Here is an 18,535-nt window from a genome sequence, read left to right as displayed (position 1 = left end):
GATCCACAGTTATGAAACAGTGGCTCAGACCACTGTTTATACTTTTATAAAGAGTGATACTTTAATACTTTTATAGAGAGTGATCTCTATTTATATTTTATATATTGCAATCATTGTATGCTACTTACAAAGTATTGCTGAATGACACTGAACTCGGCTTTTGCATATTCACATGACTATAGTGCTATACCATATTCATCTTAAAAAACACGTTATTATCATCTTTCTAACAAATACCCATGTTCATCTGGCAGTTTCTGGGTTAACAAAGAAAATGCTGTTACTAAACTTGGGCTATTAACTGAAGTCTGTCTAACAGGACTAAGGCTTTTCCTCTTTGTAATGACAAAGTGCCCCATGATTCAAGACTGAGTCACTCTGACCACAAATGGAACATTAACACGCTCTTAAAGATATCAAAAGTTGGTTTCTCCATTCAGTAAGAAAGGGCTGGTATTATTAACTTCTCTACCCACAAACAATATGCCTGCTAGGTAATTCCATCCCTGTAAAAGAAATAGGTGGCAATGGAAGTTCAAAGGAAAGGGCTCTAGAATTAAAAGTTCATATACAATATATAACAGCAATTTCTTCAACAAATTGGTATACTAAAGATGAAGATAGTAAAAATTAAGTAATAAGACCACATCTCTAATTCATGTATATAAAATCAAATCTGGAAAGAGACTGTAAGGAAGACTACAATAAGATAAAGAGTCACAACACTTAATGCTTACATCAGCATTGTCACTGCTGGGCCGAGAAGCATCCCCACTGCTACTGTCAGTCCTGCCCAGTCCATCTCCAGCATCTGCTTCTGCCTCACTCACCGTTAGGGTGTCACCTAAAGGCCTCGAGGGTATAACTACAGCTCCATCCTAAAACAGAATATAGACGTACACACATAACACACACAAACACACAAAAGAAAACTTTCATTAGTGATTGCATAAAGAAAAAGAGTAGCTTGACAATCTACGTGGACACTGCCAAAACTTAGATACTCTGATACAATCAAGAATGCTCAAAGTTCTATGAGTAAAATCCATAAATAACTGCTCTGATTCTACTTTAGATTCTCCGACTGCTAAAATGGCATGGCTTTGAAGATGGGGAAGGTGATATTTTAGAGAAGAGAGTAAAAGTTCAAGCTTCCAAATATAGCAGAAAGATACAACTGTTTGTGAATTTATATGATTTATATTATCTGCCCATTAGTTAAGATTATTACGTTGTAATTTCTGGTTAACTATCTTCCAATGCATGAGAGTTTCAATAAATTGCCAATTTTGAAACACAATGTAATGACATAAATTATTATACGCTTTTCCATCAGGACACACTTTTACTATTCAAACAGGATTAAGAATGTTGTCTTTACTTGGCAGTAAGATGAAACGGTCAACATTACTGAGGCATAATACTCAATACGTAACATAGCCATAGTCATTACTGAAAAGTAATGAAAACATAAGTGAAATGAAAAATACACTAAACAAGGATGTCACAAGGCCTTACACATTACATGGCCATGTATAAATCATTTAACCAGTTCAGGCCCTGATTTTTAAACTTAAAAATGAGCAGATTAGGCTAGAGGACCTCTCAGAGATATGTTCAGTTCTATGAATACATGGCTTTTACTTATGTTGACAAATCAACAGCTTTTACCTACTTTAAATGTATAGGCAGTGTGTCCATTTTGCTTTAAGATAAAGTATAAGGAGCTTTACATATCCCAAATCTGAATATTATAGAATGTAAGACTGGTTGATACACATGTATAAAATGCTGAGCTATTCTGAGACCATTATCTCCATAACTTTTACCTGTGTGGCAAATTCTATTGAAATCTATTTTAAAATTATAAAAATACAGTCATTAAGAGTATGAGTGTGTTTTTAAATTCTCTAAGTTTCAATTCCAGTTCTATCATTTGCGCTACATAATCTCAGATTAAGTTGATTAATCTGTCTATATTTCCATTAAATGCATACGAAAAATGGAGGAAAACAACAGTACCCCTCAGAGGGTTGCCACGCAGATTAAATAATAAAATGCTCGTCCATGTATTTAGCATAATGCCTGTGATTTTAAAACCTTATATCCCTATTAAAAACATGTCAACTGCCATTCTACTTTAAGATAGCAGACTGAACCACAAAAATGTAAACATAAATGTAAATATATGTACCTAAATACATTTTAGTAGCTTGTCACATCAAAGCAAAAGTGCTCAATTCTTTTTTTCTACATTATTATGAAACCAAGAAACATCATTATCATGAATAAGCAAACAAACGCCCACATTTATTTCATTAATCATTACTTCTGTAGCATCCTACAAAGGACATAGGTCCTACGCTAGAAAAATTAACTTTAAAAAAGGAACTGCAACATTCTCTGACACATTCCCATAAGAATATTCTCTTGCAAAAAGTCGGGTAGCACTTTTAATCGTGATGCTACCTGAGCAGAGCCTGTGGCTTTGGATAACTGCTCTTGCAGCTGAGGAATGTGTTTCTTGGCCTCTTGGATCTCTTTTAGCAATCTTTGGGCAGGTGTTCGGTTGTAATCTTCCTGTAATAACTGAAAAGTTATAAAAAATACTTAGAGAATTACTTATGTCAAGAAAATATAGAAAACGTCCATTCTTAATAAAATAACTAATAGTATTAATTACAATACTGCTGGAATGTGATTATAAACACCAACTCGACAATAACCAGTCTTGTTTCTACTGGCCTGTCAATAGTCCCATTTTTAATTAATTTAGTACCTGTAGCCGTTCTTGTTCTTTTTGTAACATTTTTCTCAGAATTTCTACTTTCTGGTTATGAACCACGTTGTTTTCCTCCTAGAAAAGATAAAAGCAAACGACAACCAATATAGGGAAAATGAAGCTAAAATAAATAGAGAAAAAATATATATAATGTTCTGCCTCAGCTCCCAGTATCAGTACCTACTGGGATTTTCTTTATTCCTGGGTTAACAGGACAGGCTTTCAGACATGACAAAGGTAAAAAGTTAAAGGAAAATTTCTGCCTTCCTATTTCACTTTTACTCAGTGGGGATCAAGAGAACATTAAATAGTGATGTTAGTTGAACAAATAAAGTTGTCATAGTATAAAAATCATATCTTAACACTTTCCCTCATTTGGATCTTTACTATCAATCCCCATGCATGCCTCAAATTCCCAGAACTTCCTAGCTGGACTATGAAGACAGTCCCCTAACTCATCTCCGACCATTTTCTCCTTGTTTCACAACCATGGAGCATTTTACCACATTAGTCTTCCTAGAGTCCTCTCACAACGTGACTCCTCCTCAAAAAAAAAATTTAAAAAAAAGTAATGGCCTCTTTACTACTTATCCAGTTACAGGTAAATCAAACTGGTAGTTGAGATTTTTCAAAATATGTAGTCAATCTACTTTTTTTTTTTTTTTTGTAGAGACAGTCTCACTTTCTTGCCCTCGGTAGAGTGCCATGGCATCACAGGACTCACAGCAACCTCCAGCTCTTGGGCTTCCGCAATTCTCCTGCCTCAGCCTCCCGAGCAGCTGGGACTACAGGTGCCCGCCACAACGTCCGGCTATTTTTTTGTTGCAGTTCGGTGGGGCTGGGTTTGAACCCGCCACCCTTGGTATATGGGGCCGGCACCCTACTCACTGAGCCACAGGCGCCACCCCAATCTACTTTTTTAAAGTACATCTCCTACTACATACATCCTTGGGCACCAGCCAAACAAAAATCCTGGCTACTTCCGGAAAATATGTACTTGACACTTTCTTGGCTCTTTATCTCTGTTTATTCTACTTTCTCTATCTGGGCTGCCTTCCTTCCCATCACTACCACCTAAATAAAGCCTATTCAAATAAAGCCTTTCCAAAAAAGGCCTTTCTTATCACAACCTGATATGCTTTCTTCCTCCTTTGAAACCTCATAGAACTTATCTAGTTTCAGTCTTTGTATTATATTTACCTGTATAATCTCAATTACATTTCAACCAGCAAAGGTTTATTAAGCAGTTACTTCATGCTAAGCAATTATTTCAGACATTGGGGACACCATAGTAAAGAAAATAACCCCCCCTTAAACCCCTGTCTAAGATGACTAGGAACTTTGAACACAAGATTATATTTTTGTAGGCAGCACATTATTTTGGATATGGTAGGTGTTAATATTTGTTAAATTAAATCAGCTATGACAACACTGTGCAATTATTCCCAATTATCAAATAATTTTTCCATTAGGAAGTCATTTTCTAGAATCTTAAAATTAAAATGTTTATCAGCCCCATACTTCAAAACTCTTAAAATAAAGCAAAAGCACCCCTACATATACAACTGAGCATTTACTAGGAAATTTTCTTACTCTTACCCCCATAAGCACAGGACTAGTGATTCTCTCCATATTCCCAGATGCTCCAGGTGAATGAGGGGATGTCATGATGGGAGACATATGTCCAGTGACTGATGGCTCTACTTCAGAGTCAGCAAGTGGAAACTGGGGCGACCCAGGTGGGCGTCCCTGAACAGTGAGAGCTACATAGGAACCAGCTTGGAGTGAGGAGATGGGAGAAAGGAAAGGGAAGGGAAAACAGCACTGTTAGGAAACATTTTATAGCATTTCATTACTTGATCTTGACAGTTCTAAAAGATCTAGTTACATGAGAATTCCATCAGCTACTAATCATGTCTCCACAGAAAAACAATCCAATTTGTCATTTCTCTTTTATGACTGCACTAAATCTAAAATATTTAAAAGAAGAATACCATTTTCAGATAGCAAACTACTACTCATAGGATCAGATATTACTTAAAAGCAAGTAAAACTTATAACACTAAGAATACAGTATCTCTTTTATTTTTTATTTTAGAATACATTTTCTTAGAGAAGACCACCTACCAATAGATACATTCATTTCTTAAACATAAATTTTTAAAAATCTTCATATTTTAGGATATACTAACTAGGCAGAGTTTAAATCAATATTCTACTGCAATTTTAAATTAACTTTAGAAAATGAGTATGACCAAAATATATTCTACAAAAAAGGAAAAAACAATAAATATTTTCATTTAAAAAATTAGAGAAGTGCACAGAAATTCAGTAGACATATTACCGGGGGCAGGATCTAGACAGCAAAATTCATCCTAATCAGAAAAACTTAACAACAGATACTCACTATTTATCTAGCATTAAAAAGAAATAAGATGTTTCAAATAAGTGACTTTTCTGGGTAACTGACCTTTAAATGACAAAATCTTTTTCTGAAACATTTCAATAGAACTTTTAAATGTATTTCATACTCTCTCCCAACTTAACTGTCCCATAGAATTCATTATCAATTATTTTACAGAATTGTGGGGTTCTAAAAATTGCTTTTGTTAAACTTAGTTACAGGTGCTATGATTTGGAGGAATTTTAAGTATAAACACTTTCTAAGGCTTTTCAATCTTATCACTTTGTACCAGAAAATCATTTATTAAACAAGTCTTCCTTGTTCGAGTATGTCTGCCAAATACCTTCCTTGCTCTTCCCTTTGTTAAGTATTTCTAAATGTGGGAGCTCTATTATAAGTATAGCACATAGGTTTTAGACATGACAAATTTTTATCTGTTTTGGATATTCGGAGTGTTTTATACTTAACTTTAAGGTTTTAGCTACGCCCAAATAATCTCTTGCTATAATCCTAGTATTTAATTTTTTAATAAAATTTATATCAGAATGGTGAAAATAATATATAACTACATAGCTAAAGAAATAATCTTACTTTTTATTTTTATATATATTTTTTTCTCCTGGAGACAGAGTCTCACTCTGTTGCCCAAGCTAAAACACCATGACATCGACCTAGCTCACAGCAACCTCAAACTTCTGAGCTCAAGCAATCCTCCCGCCTCGACCTTTCAAGAGTGCTAGGATCAGCAGCACCGTAGCTCAGCTGGCAAGGGCGCTGGCCACATACACATGGGGTGTCGTGTTCGAATCCAGCCTGGGTCTGCTAAGCAACAATGACAACTGCAACCAAAAATAGCAAGGCATTGTGGCAGGCACCTGTAGTCCCTACTATGTGGGAGATTGAGGCAAGAGAATCGCTTAAGCCCAAGAGTTGGAGGTTGCTGTGAGCTGTAATGCCACGGCACTCTACCCAGGGCGATGGCTTGAGACTCTGTCTCAAAAAAAAAAAAAAAAAAAGAGTGCTAGGATTATGTGCGTGAGCCACTATACCTGGCCTTACTTTTCATTTTTATTATTTAAAAAAAGTTTTTTAGTGAGAAGGTCTTGCTCTTGTCACCTAGGATGGAACACAGTGGCATGATAATAGCTCACTGCAGCCATAAACTCCTGAGTTCAATTGATCTTCCCATCTTTGCTTTCCAAGTTGCTGAAACTATAGGCATATGCCACTGAGCCCTGCATAATCCTTTCATACTCAACAGGAGACAACAGGAACATACTTATTAGCACATGACAAGTTAAACAACAACTCGTTAAGTAAGTAATCAAATATATTCCAGTATAGGGATCTAATTTTCATCATTGCATTTCCGTTAAAATACACTAAGTTAATAACTATGTAATCAAAGTGACCATTAGTCCTGGTACTCCAAATAAAAGGAAAAAAATTCAAAGTTGCTTAAGTACTAAGAAGACCAAGAAAAAAATTTAGTTTACTGAATTTATTCTAAAGATGTCCACGGACTCAATGAAACAAATAGAATAAAACAAAACAGTGATTCTGTGTAGCTACAAACAACTATCTCTCATTTGTAGTTTACTTCGCTGTGGAATAATCTGATACAAAAGATCACAAAGTCTTTTTTATTGTATTTTGTTTATTTTAAGATGCCTCATTTTTTTTTCCTTAAAAAAATACAGTAACAAATACATAAAGCCCAAATTAGGCCAGAACAAATAAAAAGGAATTTATGTTTTAGGTGGAAGGACATTCATGTGACTTCTTTTCTTTATTTCTGCTCTCTCATGCTATTTTCCATTCAATAAATGAAGCAATTAGAAAACAGAAAATCTCGGGCGGTGCCTGTGGCTCAAAGGAGTAGGGCACCGGCCCCATATGCCAGAGGTGGCGGGTTCAAACCCAGCCATGCCCAAAAAACTGCAAAAAAAAGAAAATAGAAAATCTCTTTTGGAAAGCAGATGCATTTAAAGTATTAACAATAAAGTCCAACAGAAGCCCAGAGAGACGAAGGTGTGGTGTCTGAACTTCACGCAACTCTGAGATTCAGAAGACCCCTCCCTATCATCGCTTGCAAGTAAAGCTCCCAGGGCCACTGAACCCTCTCTTCTCCCTCTACAGACAGGAAAATTGAGCCCTATGAGCAGCTGAGGCCTGGCCTGCCCACTTTGGCTCTGAGGTGACAGGAGGTTAGGTGCAGACTACTACTGATTTAAGCTTCAGTTTCTCCCCAGAGAACTACAAACCTGAAGACCATAAATTCTTTTTTTTATTTCAGATTAATATGAAGGTACAAATGATTAGGTTATAATGTTGCACTTGTTAGATAAAGTCCCTGAGATCATAAATTCTTAAGCCTGAAGATATTATTAAGACAAGACTATTATCCTGAATTATATAATCATTTACTTACCTGAGGAAAAGGGATTGTGCCAAATCAGCAGTTCTCAACCTGTGGGTTGTGACCCCTTTTTAACAATGAAAATACATTGCAGTATTAGGAAGGTTGAGAATCTCTGTGCTAGATGATTTCTAAAGTTCTATTGTGGGGAGGGGTGTGGTGGCTCACGCCTGTAATCCTAACACTCTGGGAGGTCTAGGTGGGTGGACTACTTGACCTCAGGAGTTCAAGACCAGTCTGTGCGAGAGCAAGACTCCATCTCTACTAAAAACAGAAAAACTAGCCAGGTGTTGTGGCAGGTGCCTGTAGTCCCAGCTACTTGGGATGCCGAGGCAAGAGGATGACTTGAGCCCAGGAGTTTGAGGTTGCTGTGAGCTTTGACACCAGGCTGACAAAGTGAGACGCTGTCTCAGAAAAATTAAAAAAAAAAAAAAAAAAAAAAAAAAAAGGCTCTATTGTTCATCAAACTATTGTGCCTGATTTCTTAACCTGCTTCCTCTCTGGTGACTCAGTATTTTTTTCACATACATGTATTCAACATTACCAAGAATGACAAGGATATTATAATCAGCCATATAAATGGGGTTGACAAAAGATAATTATTAGCAAATTTAATTTTCACCTCTGACTTTTCATCATTGTGGGGCTCAGCAAACTAGCCAAGGGGCTAAATCAGGCCCTCAGACCAACCATTTCAGTAAATAAAATTTTCCAGAAACAGCCACATCCATTCATTTACATATTGTCTTAGGCTGCCTTTATGTCACAATGACAAGGTCCAGTAGTAGACCACAGGATGCACAAAGCCTAAAATATAATTGGCCTATTACAGAAAAGGTTTGCTGAACCTTGCTTTAAGGCAGTGGTTCTCAACGTTCCTAATGCCACAATCCTTTAATACAGTTTACCTATGTGTGGTGACCCCCAACCATAAAATTATTTTCAGCAAAATATGGTTGAGGGTCACCACAACATGAGGAACTGTATTAAAGGGTCACGGCATTAGGAAGGTTGAGAACCACTGCTTTAAGGGTTACAGAAAACAATTAAAATTAAGATAAGATGCACCTACATTTGATTAGCTTCACCACCTCCAAATGGTTTGAATGAGTCACCAGAGTCCCGTTCACCTGTGAGAAAATAAAAATAGAGTATGTCAGATACATTCCATTGAGACAATAGATGAATTAATTTCAGGAATTATCATACATAATATAACCAATTATAATATGATAATTATATGATATTATCATATAATAATATGATGTTATTCGCCAAGACAAATAACAAAACATACCATGGTTTGGATTTATAAATCCTTCAAGATAAAAGCCTCTTTGGTTTTAATTACTAGTTCATTGATTTGTGGAAACAAAAAAAAAAGATGAAAAGATAGTATTTCCACAGTAATATTCAATTTGCCTTTAGTTTTTCAAACACAACCTAATCTTTTTTTTTTTTTGTAGAGACAGAGTTTCACTTTATTGCCCTGGATAGAGTGCCGTGGCATCACACAGCTCACAGCAACCTCCAACTCCTGGGCTTAGGCGATTCTCCTGCCTCAGCCTCCCGAGTAGCTGGGACTACAGGCGCCCGCCACAATGCCTGGCTATTTTTTTGTTGCAGTTTGGCCAGGGCTGGGTTTGAACCCGCCACCCTCGGCATATGGGGCCGGCGCCCTGCTCACTGAGCCACAGGCGCCGCCCAACACGCCTAATCTTTACAAAGAAAATTATTTTTCAGATAGACTGAATACAGGAAATGTTAGCCAAATTCTCCACTAAAGCAAACAAATTAAAACATCAAACATGAACTTAATATGAATTGTATTTTTTTTGATGCAAGTCATACTTACATTTCAAATACATCATATAAAACAGAAGAACAGAGATAATCACTGTTAACTATGACATTTAATCTCGGACACTTTTTTAGCCAGACACATAAACATAAACATTACATCTGCCTTTTTCTCTGCAAAAACAAACATCGCATTGTGGATATCTTTCAATATAGGTACACAGAGACCTAATCTATTCTCATTCAAAGCTGCAGATGAAATATAAATAATTTCTTTAGCTCCCAGTTTATGCACATTAAAGATTGTTCACAAGTTTTCAATGCAACAGAGCCAAAACCAATTTCCCCATACTCTTATTATTTCATATTTATTCACACTTATTTCCTTAAATTGCTAAAAGTAAAATTGCCAGTCAAAGGTTATATTCTTTCTGAAAGACTTGATACTAATTCACAAATTTTCACAAACAGATTTTACCTTATACTCACAACAAACTTATGAGAGTAGCCATTTTACTGAACCCAAACTACACCAAAGGTGTACTGCTTATCTTTAAATTTTTTGACAACCATATATATTTTCACCTATCATTTTAATGTCTACTTCTTTGTTACCAGTAAGGTAGGGCATATCCTCATTAATATGTAATTTATTCCAATTACTTGGGGAAATGCCTGATAAAATTCTTTTCTATTAAAAATGTAATTTTTAAAATTTGTAATTTAAAAATGTAATTTTTAATAGAAAAATATTTTCCTATTAAAATATTTTTTCTTAGTAAGTCTCTTAACAATTAAGGATATCATACTCTGTAATAAGTTTCAAACATTTCTTCCAAATTATTATTTGTAAAATATGTTCATGGTATCTTTTCCTATATAATAATTTGATTTTAAATAAGCAAATTAGTCAACTGTTTCAGAAACAGTTACCAACCTAATCTTTCTATACTGATCAGAATCCAAGACCTGCTTCTAGACTCCCTACCTGCTGTGATCCACTAGGAAGTCTGTATATCTACATTCAATTGCCTTTAACTTTAAACCACAGCATCTCCTCTTATACATACCTATATACAGAACCCAATTTTCTTTAGCTATTCTTGCACCTTTGCAACATTCATGGAAGAATAATACGATTGACACCCATCACTCCAATTCCATTCACATACAAGTTGAGTATCCTTTATCTGAAATGCTTATGACCAGAAGTGTATGGGATTTTGGATTTTTTTGAATTTTGGAATGTTTGTGTATACCGGGGACGAGACCCAACTTTAAATATGAAATTCATTTGTTTTTCATATACACTTTATATAAATAGACTGAAAGTAATTTCATGCAAAATTTTTCATAATTTTGTATATAAAACCAAGTTTTTTATTTTCTAAAAATCGAGGTCCTACTATGTTGCCCGGGCGGGAGTGGCAGTGGCTATTCACACTCATGATCACAGTGCACTACAGCTTCAAACTTCTCAAACTTCAGTGTTAAACCATCCTCCCACCTGAACCTCTTCTGTAGTTGGGACTACAGTCATGTGCCAAACCAGCAAAACAAAGTTTTGACTATGACCCATTATATGAGGTCAGGTGTGAAATTTCCCTTTGTAGTATCATGTCAGCTCACAAAAAGTTTCAGCATTTGGATCATTTTGAATCTCAGATTAGGGGTACCTGTACCTTGATGAGAATGTCTTGCTAACAGATTAATTTGGAGAGAAATAATCTTTACAATAGGGTCTTACTCTCCTACTCAAGAACATAAGTGACTACTCCATTTTTTCCCAACCTCATATTATGCCCTTCAGTAAAAGGTAATATTAATTTTAAAACAAATGAAATTTTTAGTCAATAGATCTACCATATGTGATATGTTGCTTTCTGTAAAAATCAAAGTGATAATAATCAGAATATCATACAAGTTGTTTTTTAATCCTACCATAAATTCCCTAGTACTCTTTTCCTTACCTTGATGATTCGATCACCTGTCTGTACTCCAGCCCGCATGGCTGCTCCATCTACATGAGAAATTAATTACTGAAAATGTTATTCACTGGCATTTACTGATAATCATTTTAAAAGAAAGGCAGTGTAATAAAATGGTTAAAAACATGTGCTATAAAATGAGACAGACTGAGGTTCAAATTCTGCCCCTGCCACTCAATAGTTATGTGACCTCAGACTGATTTTATGTTTGTTTTTTTTTACTCTAAGCCTCAATATTACCTATAAAATAGGGATTTAAAAAGCCTACCTCAAATTACAGTACCCAACATAAAGGATGTATCCATTATATGGTTATAGCAGTAAAGAGTATTAATGTCACTTAGGGGAAAGAATTGATGATATTTTGGAGCCTATATCATCTCTGTAATCTGTCATATGATTTTGAAAACTATTTTAAAAACTGTTTCTTTTTATGAAGTATAAAGAAAATCAAAGGGAATAAATTCATTCTTACAACTATAACACTACGGACTAACCTAGCACAACGGTCTGTATGACTGACAATCTATTCCGGGCAAAAGGCACCAGTAAGCTTTTCCACTCTTACTCTATTTGCTCCTGAGGGACAAAATTGTTTTCAAAAATGCCTTGCCTTCTTTGACAGACTGTACGAAGACTGGATTGTCTCCACTGACCGTCAGCCCAAATCCATTGTCATCTTTCTGGATTATTACACAACGCTGAACAAGACCTGCACAAGAACCACAGGGTAAAGAGAGAAGGAAAGAGAAAACAAAAAGACAATAGTTATGTACTAATAATGAACAGTATACATAGTCCATCGGGAGAAACACATGGAGCACAAGAAACCCATAGATAAAATAAACAAAAGAAGATCACAGAGTTGCATATATTGGTTTCTCACTGGGAAAGCAAAATTGCTCCAAGATTAAAAAACACCTATGGCAAACTAGAAAAAACAAAAGTATTAGAGATGTAACAGTTAAAAGGAAAGCCCATTCACATCTATACTATTTATTTGTATTATAAAATCCTCCCCAGTTGGTGCCCTAATTGGTGCTTAACCCAAGAAAATCAAAGGTTTTAGGACATAAAGGTAGGAACATCCCAAGGAAAATTCTAGAGAAAACAAATCTTTTCAGGAAAATAGACTGTAAAAAGAAAGAAGGTGCTTGCACAGTACCTGCAACTATTACTCTGGAAGGAAAAGGGAAATGACAGCGTTCTGGGGCAAGAAAAACCCTGGCTCATAGAAGAAATAAACAGGAGGAACAAGTAGGAAAGATGAAGAAAGAGCCTGTAGAGCTCAATCAATTCTTTCATCTTTTTCATATACTTACCAGATTTCCACAAGAGAATATGCAAATAAAAACTGCCTAGGCAAGGTGAGAGAAGGAAGACCCTAACCAAAGGGAGAGAAATGTCCCAAAGTATAAGAGAACCCCGATTAATACCCAGGGTTGTTTTATCATAGAAAAGATCTAAAAGGCCAGGCATGGTGGCTCACAAGTGTAATCCCAACACTCTGGGAGGCCAAGGCAGATGGATTGCCTGAGCTCACTATTTCGAGATAAGCCTGAACAAGAATGAGACTTCATCTCTAAAAATAGCCGGGTGCTGTGGCAGGGGCCAAGTAGTCCCAGCTACTTGGGAGGCTGAGGCAAGAGGATTGCCTGAGCCCAAGAATATGAGGTTGCTGTGAGCTATGACACCATCCCACTCTACTGAGGGCAACCAAGTGAGACTCTGTCTCAAAAAAAAAAGAACAGATATAAAGATCCTGAAATTCTGTGTTTGCCAGAAACTTATCACATACTTTCAGCTTTGCAGAATCTAACCATTTCCCTAAAGTCAATATGTAAAACATATAATAATGGGTAGGAAATAAAAAGTTTTTTTAAATAAAGATTTTTTTTTTTTTTGAGACAAGAGTCTCACTTTGTTGCCCTCAGTAGAGTGCTGTGGCCTCACAGCTCACAACAACCTCAAAATCTTGGGCTCAAATGATCCCCTTGCCTTAGCCTCCTGAGTAGCTGGGACTACGGCACCCGCCACAACGCCCGGCTACTTTTAGAGGTGGGGTCTCGCTCTGGCTCAGGCTGGTCTCCAACTCATAAACTCAGGTGATCCACCCTCCTTGGCCTCCCAGATGCTGGGATTACAGGCGTGAGCCACCATACCTGGCCTCTAAATAAAGATTTTTATATAAGGAGCCACAATATTTCAAATCAGTCTAATATATCAAAGGATACGTTAAAGATTGTATATTAATGAAAAAATATATATAGTCCTACTGATACCATATAATGAAAATGTTAGACTACTGCAGATAAAAGACTGGAATAACTGGATCTCCATATAGAGAACATGAACCTTGAACCATACCCTACACAGAAATTACCAAAAACAAATCATGAGCCTAAACATAAAACCTAAAACTTTTCAGAAGAAAATCTTCCAAACCTTAGGGTAGGCACAGATCGCAGGCTTAGGGTATAAAGTGTATCTACCATAAAAGAAAAAAACTGGTAAACTGGACAAAAATTTAAAACATTTTTTCTTCTAAAGACATATAAAAAAATGAAAAGGCACAAACTAAGAGAAAATATTGATAATACAAATCTCTGATAAAGGATTTGTATCCAAATTATATTTTTTAAAACAACTCTACAGTTTAGTAACAAGCAAAAGGAACTCTCACAACATTGCTGGTGGGCACGTGCAAACACATTGGAAAACAGTTTGGAAATTTCCTACAAAGGTAAGCAAACATTTACACATGACCCACAAATTTTACTACCCCAAAAATAAAACTGTTAGGCAAATGTTAATAGCAGTTTTGTTCATAAAAGTAGAAAAGTAGAAACAACTCAAATGTCCAACAACAGATGAAAGGATAAACATATTGTAATACATCCTTACAGTGAAATACTACATAGGAAGGAAAACCAAAGACTACTCAAACATACAACAAATATAGATGAATCATAAAAATATCATGCTAAGCAAAAGAAACCAGATGTAAATGATAGTATATACTACATAATTCCAACAGAAAAGAGGAAAAATTGAACTATATCAACAAAAAGTAGAATAGCAATTGCCTAGGAGTGGAATATGGAAGGGGAGTGTGAATGACTGCAAAGAGAAAAGAAAAAACTTTCTGAGATAATGGAAACGCCTACAGAGGGTGCCCCAAAAATGTATATATATTTTCAGAAAGGAAAAATCTTTACTACAATTGGAATACTTAAAGTCATACTTGAGTTCTGCAATTACAAGAAATACAAGATATAATATCGATGACAAACTTTATTGGTACATATCAAGTATTAAAATTTTAACAGTTTTTTCCTTTCTTAAAATGTATATGCATTTTGGGGGCACTGTCTGTATTTCTTAACTGACGTAATGGTTACATAAATATGTATATTCACTGGTCAAAAAATCATTGAACTGTACACTTAAAATTAGTGCATCTTATTTTATGTAAATTTTGCCACAAAAAAAGTTGATTTTGAACATTAAAAATGTGTTACACCACAATTCTAGTGATTACTAAATTCAAACAGTATTTGAATTTCCCAACTGGCCCTTCCCACAAAGCAGTGAAATATAATGGGGGCAAAAAAAATAATCTATCAGAACTCAATCTTTTTTAACTGTTCAAAATTGCTTCCTTCAAGTAAATTAGGAAAACTATTATATAGGATGGGCATAAACATATAAAATCAAGTTTAAAAAAACATTCTTTATAAATTTCTAGCACATAATCAAATAAATGAATAAATCAGAGAACCTCAGAATAAAATCAGTATTTTATAAAAATATTATAAATCCATGCTCACTTTTGGAAATATAATTGTGACTTCCTTTACAGTTATTTGAGATTTCAAAATAAATTAGATATGTGACTTTAAAATAAAAATCAAGGCAACTGTAACACTGAATATAAATTTTTTCATGCTATTATCCATGTTTCCCAGTTCTCCCACCCCACCTCACAAAAGCAGAAAATTAATGAATTAAAGGTTCCTAATATTGGTGGTTACTATGCTAATCTACTGTGTTTCTTTTTTAAATTCTTTATTAAATCATAACTGTGTACATTAATGCATTTATGGAGTACAATGTGCTGATTTGATATTCAGCTACTGTTTCTTAAGCAGACTTTTTTTTTACAAGTGCCTATAAAAGGTGAATTAAAGAGTTTACTCAAGACCAGCCTGAGCAAGAACAAGACCCTGTCTCTACTAAAAATAGAAAAACTAGCTCCACGTTGTTATGGATGCCTGTAATCCCAGCCACTTGGGAGGCTGAGACAAGAGGATTGCTTAAGCCCAAGAGTTTGAGGTTGCTATGAGCTATGATGCCATAATACTCTACCCACGGTGACAGAGTGAGACAGTCTCTAAAAAAAAAAAAAAAGAGAGAGTTTGCTATGTTGGTACATTTCACTTGAATAGGGCTCAAAGATGTTAATTATTTTATTATGCTTGGGGAGAGGTTGACCTTGTATTTTCTCATCTATCTATGCCACCCATTAAAACTCAGTTACAAAACCAGGTGTGGTGGCTCATGCCTGTAACCCTCACACTCCTCCTGGTAGCCAAAGGGGAAGGATAGCTTGAGGCCAGGACACCATCTCTACTAAACACAGAAAAACTTAGATGGGGCATGGAGGTTGAGGCAAGGGGACTGACTGCCTGAGCCTAGGAGTTTGAGGTCACAGTGAGCTATGATCACACCACTGAACTCTAGCAGGAGCAACAGAGAAACCCTCCATCTCAAAAAGTATACAGTATAACAAATAAATAAAAATACAAATCCCCATCCCCATTAAAAAAAATCAATTTTAAGTACTTTATGTTAATAAACTCCTACCATTAATGCAAATGATCTTTAAATGGATCAACCCTTATGAATGAATGTCTTAGACATTTATTTGTAAGTTTTAATAAACAAGGAAATTAGTTTTGGATGGAGAAGGAACAGAGAAGGGAAATTTAAAGAGCACAGTTTCTTGGTACAGATAGCCTCTGTAACAAGCTTCTTGAGAGACAAGAAATCCTTGAGAAATAAATCACCCCCTCTTAAAGCTCTTAAAAGCTTTTCCTAAATATTCAGACTTGGCTCCCCCTTTATAGAATTCCACAACACCCTCTGTTTATTCCAATCTTAACAGTATCGGTCATATTAACTGGTTTTGTTTTTATCCCCTTATTAAATGTTATGTTCCAAGGGTGCAGTGACTGTATCTTATTTACAATATCAGAACTCTGCATATATTCTGACACATAAGGACACTTTTAGAAATTGCTAATAAATTAATAAAATTCAGAAAAGTAGAAGAGTCTGAAGATGGACAGAAGCTCTGAAAGGGAAGTGATCAGAGAGGAAAAAATACCATCATGTACAATTTTATAAATATGCCTAGGGTCCTGACAGACTGGATTAGGAAAATATATTAGTATTACTGCCAAATACTGCAAACATGTTTTCTTCACTCATAATAGTTTCAGCCTGATAAACTTCCCTTTTAATTCTACATCAAAAATAGATGAGGAACAAAGGATAAAGAGAAAAAAAGACAAGCACTATTCATTTTTCTCTTCCCTCCAATTCCACTAGGTCATCCACACTTACTATTCTAAGTTTGCTTACAAATCTGAGACTCTCATATAGTTTAACATGTGAGAATTACCATACCAATATAAAAACAAACAGACCTTAAACATGGAATCTATAAAATTAAATCAAATAATGCTATACTGTCCTATCAATATGTGCTGTCTGCATACATTCAAATTTGTGGTAATAATTAACTGCAAACTAAGCCATCTTACCATTGAAAATCCAGAAATCCAGTTTCTCAAATGCTCAAATCTATAGGCTCCCTCTTACTCAAAATCAAATAAACTGTTTTTCCTTTTTCTTGAGAGAAATGTTCTACTTGTAGACCACAGCTACTAAAACCTACTATAGAGGGATAAATTCTACCCTTTATAATCTGAAAGCACCAATACTGGCTAAATTATCGTATCTTTGGAACATCTTTTTTGACCCTCTCCAAAACCCTACTTCTTTTGTTCTAGCAAATTTGCACTGAACATCTGTCTATACCAGTTATTTAACTCTGCAGTCTGTAGATGCTGTGAAGAATACAAAATTACTTAGCATCTCCTCAAAGAACATAAAATCTTAGCAGGAAAGAACAATAGAAAAGCAAACAGATAAAGAGTGACAATGTCTAAGAACTGGACTGTGGTACATATAATGGGCCCTGTGTGTTATAAAAGAAGAAAAAGATAAACGTGGACTCTAGCTCCAAAATAGCCACATTCAAATTTCACTAAATTTAAAAAAAAAATAGCTTTCATTATTTTTACCTTTTCTGGTTTTACAACACATACAGTCCAAAGTTTTGTTTTGTTGCTAAATCCCTTATTGTCTGGCATAAGATTATTAATCCTAATTACCATACAAATGTATACAAACCTCAATATGATTTCTATAAGATAACAAAATCACTCTGATAGGAGTTGTATCCTAGCACTTTATATGAAGACAGGCAGAAGGTGGCTTAAACTTCCTTGAAACTTAGTCATAGTAACACATCTTCATTTTCATTATTCTTGGTATCATAGGAAGATATTTTTTCACAGCTATTTGTTTTTAAGTGCATACAGGGTAACAATAAACAAATGCGTATCTGTACATTGTACTAATCAATATTGCAATTCTTCCTTTTGCACTAGACTGTGAACAACTAGAAAGCGGGTATAGTCTCCTAATATCTTTGAATCTCTACCATTACTATAAAGTCCTTGACATATAATAGGTGCTCATAAATTAGTTACTAAATAAATTGCATTTATTTTACATAAAAAAAATTCTTTTTTTTCTTTTGGACACAGGGTCTCACTCTGTTGCCCAGGTTGATGTACAATGGCACAATCATAGCTCACTATAGCCTGGAACTCCTGGGCTCAAACTATCCTCTTGCTTCAGCCTCCCAAGTACCTACGATTACAGGTTCACACCACCATACCCTGCTAATTTTTTATTTTCTGTAGAGACAGGATTTTGCTATGTTGCCCAGGGTGGACGCAAACTAAAGACTATGCAAAGTACAGAAATATGTCTATAAGAACACTAAT

The 18,535-nt window shown here is 35.3% G+C and overlaps 1 protein-coding gene across 8 annotated transcripts in view; it reads right to left on the bottom strand.

The window, feature by feature from the left end:
* ARHGEF12 (Rho guanine nucleotide exchange factor 12) overlaps positions 1–18,535 on the bottom strand; it is a 157,578-nt gene that overhangs the window by 58,618 nt on the left and 80,425 nt on the right. For 7 of the 8 annotated variants that reach the window (XM_053596116.1, XM_053596118.1, XM_053596121.1 and 4 more), the window contains 7 exons: positions 12,007–12,105; positions 11,376–11,425; positions 8,678–8,735; positions 4,382–4,560; positions 2,780–2,857; positions 2,470–2,589; positions 738–878 (listed from right to left, as the gene is read on the bottom strand). In XM_053596116.1, the coding sequence (XP_053452091.1) occupies positions 738–878; positions 2,470–2,589; positions 2,780–2,857; positions 4,382–4,560; positions 8,678–8,735; positions 11,376–11,425; positions 12,007–12,105 (725 nt within the window). The remainder of the gene's footprint in view (positions 1–737; positions 879–2,469; positions 2,590–2,779; positions 2,858–4,381; positions 4,561–8,677; positions 8,736–11,375; positions 11,426–12,006; positions 12,106–18,535) is intronic. The other variant, XM_053596120.1, reaches the window with a different exon arrangement.

The sequence above is a fragment of the Nycticebus coucang genome, chromosome 6, assembly GCF_027406575.1.
Source record: "Nycticebus coucang isolate mNycCou1 chromosome 6, mNycCou1.pri, whole genome shotgun sequence".
Taxonomy (NCBI): Eukaryota; Metazoa; Chordata; class Mammalia; order Primates; family Lorisidae; genus Nycticebus; species Nycticebus coucang.
This window is presented reverse-complemented; position numbering and strand designations above follow the sequence as displayed.